This window comes from Oratosquilla oratoria, chromosome 21, assembly GCF_046742065.1.
Source record: "Oratosquilla oratoria isolate Oo_2021 chromosome 21, ASM4674206v1, whole genome shotgun sequence".
In the NCBI taxonomy this organism is placed as follows: Eukaryota; Metazoa; Arthropoda; class Malacostraca; order Stomatopoda; family Squillidae; genus Oratosquilla; species Oratosquilla oratoria.
This window is the reverse complement of record NC_134797.1, coordinates 1,004,668-1,007,167: the sequence shown is the minus strand read 5'-3', so window position 1 is coordinate 1,007,167 and position 2,500 is coordinate 1,004,668. Positions and strand designations below refer to the sequence as shown.

The window sequence follows — 2,500 nt, the reverse complement described above, 5'->3', positions numbered from 1 at the left end:
TTTGGAGGAAAAGATGGGAGAGGTATTTAACAAATATTTTCTCACGGTATTTACAATAGAGAGGTTAGATGGAGTACCTGACTGCAACCCGATCTTCAGTGGGGATAAAGGAAATAGACTTACTAACATTAGCATTAGAAAGGCAGAAGTAGTCAAACAGATTGATATACTTAAAGCTATAAAATCTCCGGGTCCAGACAAAAATTTTCCGAGAGAGGTGAGTGTAAATTTGAAATCTGAGATCAGTTCATATAAATATTTGATAAGTCGGTGGACATTGACTCTGTGCCTATTTCTTGGGGTCAGGCAAACGTTGTTTCTGCTTTTAAAAAGGATGACAAAAGCATCTATACACAACTACAGGCCAATCAATTTGACGTCAGTTAAAGGTAAAATGCTTGAATCAATGATAGCTAATAGAATCAGAGATCACATTGAGAGACATAATTTGATTTGTGAGTTTTAGCACGGGTTCTTCAAGGGTAAGTCATGTGTTACTAATCTTCAATCTTTTTACACTAATGTCCACAAGATTTCAGATAAAAATGATAGTTATGATGTTATTTACCTTGGCTTTAGCAAAGCATTCGACAAGGTACCCCGCCAGAGACTATAAAAGTCAAAACCCATGGTATAGGAAGAGAAATGTTTGAATGGATTAGAGCATGTATCAGTAAGGGGAATGTTAATAGTGGAGTTCCCCCCAAAGCTTGGTTTTGGGTCCCTTATTGTTCATTATGTATATAAACAACTCAGATAATGAGATAAATAGTGTTGTAAGCTTGTGGACAACACTAGAATAGGATGCCTAATTAGGTCAGGAGAAGACACCAAGATTCTGCAGGAAGATCTTAATAAATTGTCCATATGGTTGGTGAAGTGGCAAATGGGCTTCCGTATATCAAAATGCAGTAAGTTAAACATAAGTTTACTCAACCCAGAAAACAGGTATATCTTAGATAACACCTTTTTAGAGAAACCTAAGTGCAAGAGAGAATTAGTAGTTCTAGTGAGTCCTGACCTTAATTACAGGAAACAGTGCATTAGCGCCATGAATAGAGCTACCAGAGCATTAATTTAATTACTAGGATCGTTACGAATAAAAGTGCAGATGTAGTTATCAAACTCTGTCTGGCGTGAGTTAGACCTATCCTTGACTATGCGGTACAGTTTTGGTCTCCGCCATATAGAATGGATATCAATTTACTAGAATCAGTACAGAGGAGAATGACCAAAATGATACATGGCCTCAGAAATTGTTCTCACGAGGACAGGCTTAGGCACCTTAATTTACACTCCCTGAAAAGACGCAGAGTACGGGGTGATCTAATAAAGGTGTTCAAGTGGATTGAGGGCTTTAACAAGGATGTAGACATGGTCACCATATTAAGACAACAGGGCAGGACTCGCAGTAATAGATTTAAATTGGACAAATTCAGATTTAGGAAGGAAATAAGCAAGAATTGGTTCACCAATAGAGTGGTCAACTAATGGAATAGAGTTAGTAACTTGTAGTGAGCACTGAAATTATCGGTTGTTTTAAGAAAAGGTTAGACAACTTTATGGATGGGGATAATAGATTGTAATGGACCTGGAATTTCCTAGTGTAGGCCTTATGTTCTCTAGCAGTCTCCTTGCACTCACTGGTGTATGCCCCCAATTGATTATGATGATATCTTTTGGCACTTTTCTTTTATTTTGCAGACACTTCTACGGTCCAAACAAGGCTGGTAGTGCTCGTGTCCCCTATGACCACTACTTTGACCCTAAACCAGCTAAGCGTCAAGAGTCTCAAGCAATTGAGATCCCAGATCATTGACTGTGAGCGCAGAAGAGAGCCCTTATCAGGTGAATTGCTCTTAAAGATTTTTGTGTATTTCTTTCTCTCTTTCAATGCTCAAGGTGGATAGATAGAGACCCTCTAGCAATTTATAGACTTGCTTTTCACACACTATCTTCTCTATGTTGTTAAAAAAAACAGGTTTTAGTCTTTTTATTATACCTTTTCCCCATGAAGTCAAATCAAATTTATGTAAACATATTTTTATATAAAGATATATTTGTATATGTATAATTACTGTTTATATGTATATTTTATTTGTATACATACATATATACTGAAATAATAGAAAAAATGCTTACTTCTCTACTATTTTCAGGATGAACCTGGGGCTACATTATAGAAGAAATGAATTATTTCATCGTATTAATCATATTTAATCTTTAATAACTATTAGGTATATCATTATAACATGGGATAGAATGGTGTGTAAAATTTGACTTAGAATTAGATAAATACATATATACATATATACCATCAACCAAGTGTTTAAATTCATCCTAGACAATCATATGGCATGAATACAAGAACACAATGACAATGTATCTGTTGTATGCCAGTGGTTCTTTCCCCTTCCACAATACTACATATATATACCCTCTTTGTCATATATATAACACCCTTGTCTTATATATATATATATATATATATATATATATA

The 2,500-nt window shown here is 35.2% G+C and overlaps 1 protein-coding gene across 1 annotated transcript in view; it reads left to right on the top strand.

Annotated features, from left to right (window-relative positions):
- The window catches only part of LOC143036657 (uncharacterized), a 32,077-nt gene extending 30,240 nt beyond the window's left edge, over positions 1–1,837 (top strand). The window contains exon 5 of the mRNA XM_076204214.1: positions 1,705–1,837. Within this exon, the coding sequence (XP_076060329.1) occupies positions 1,705–1,819 (115 nt within the window). The 3' untranslated portion in view covers positions 1,820–1,837. The remainder of the gene's footprint in view (positions 1–1,704) is intronic.
- The last annotated feature ends 663 nt before the right edge of the window (positions 1,838–2,500 follow it).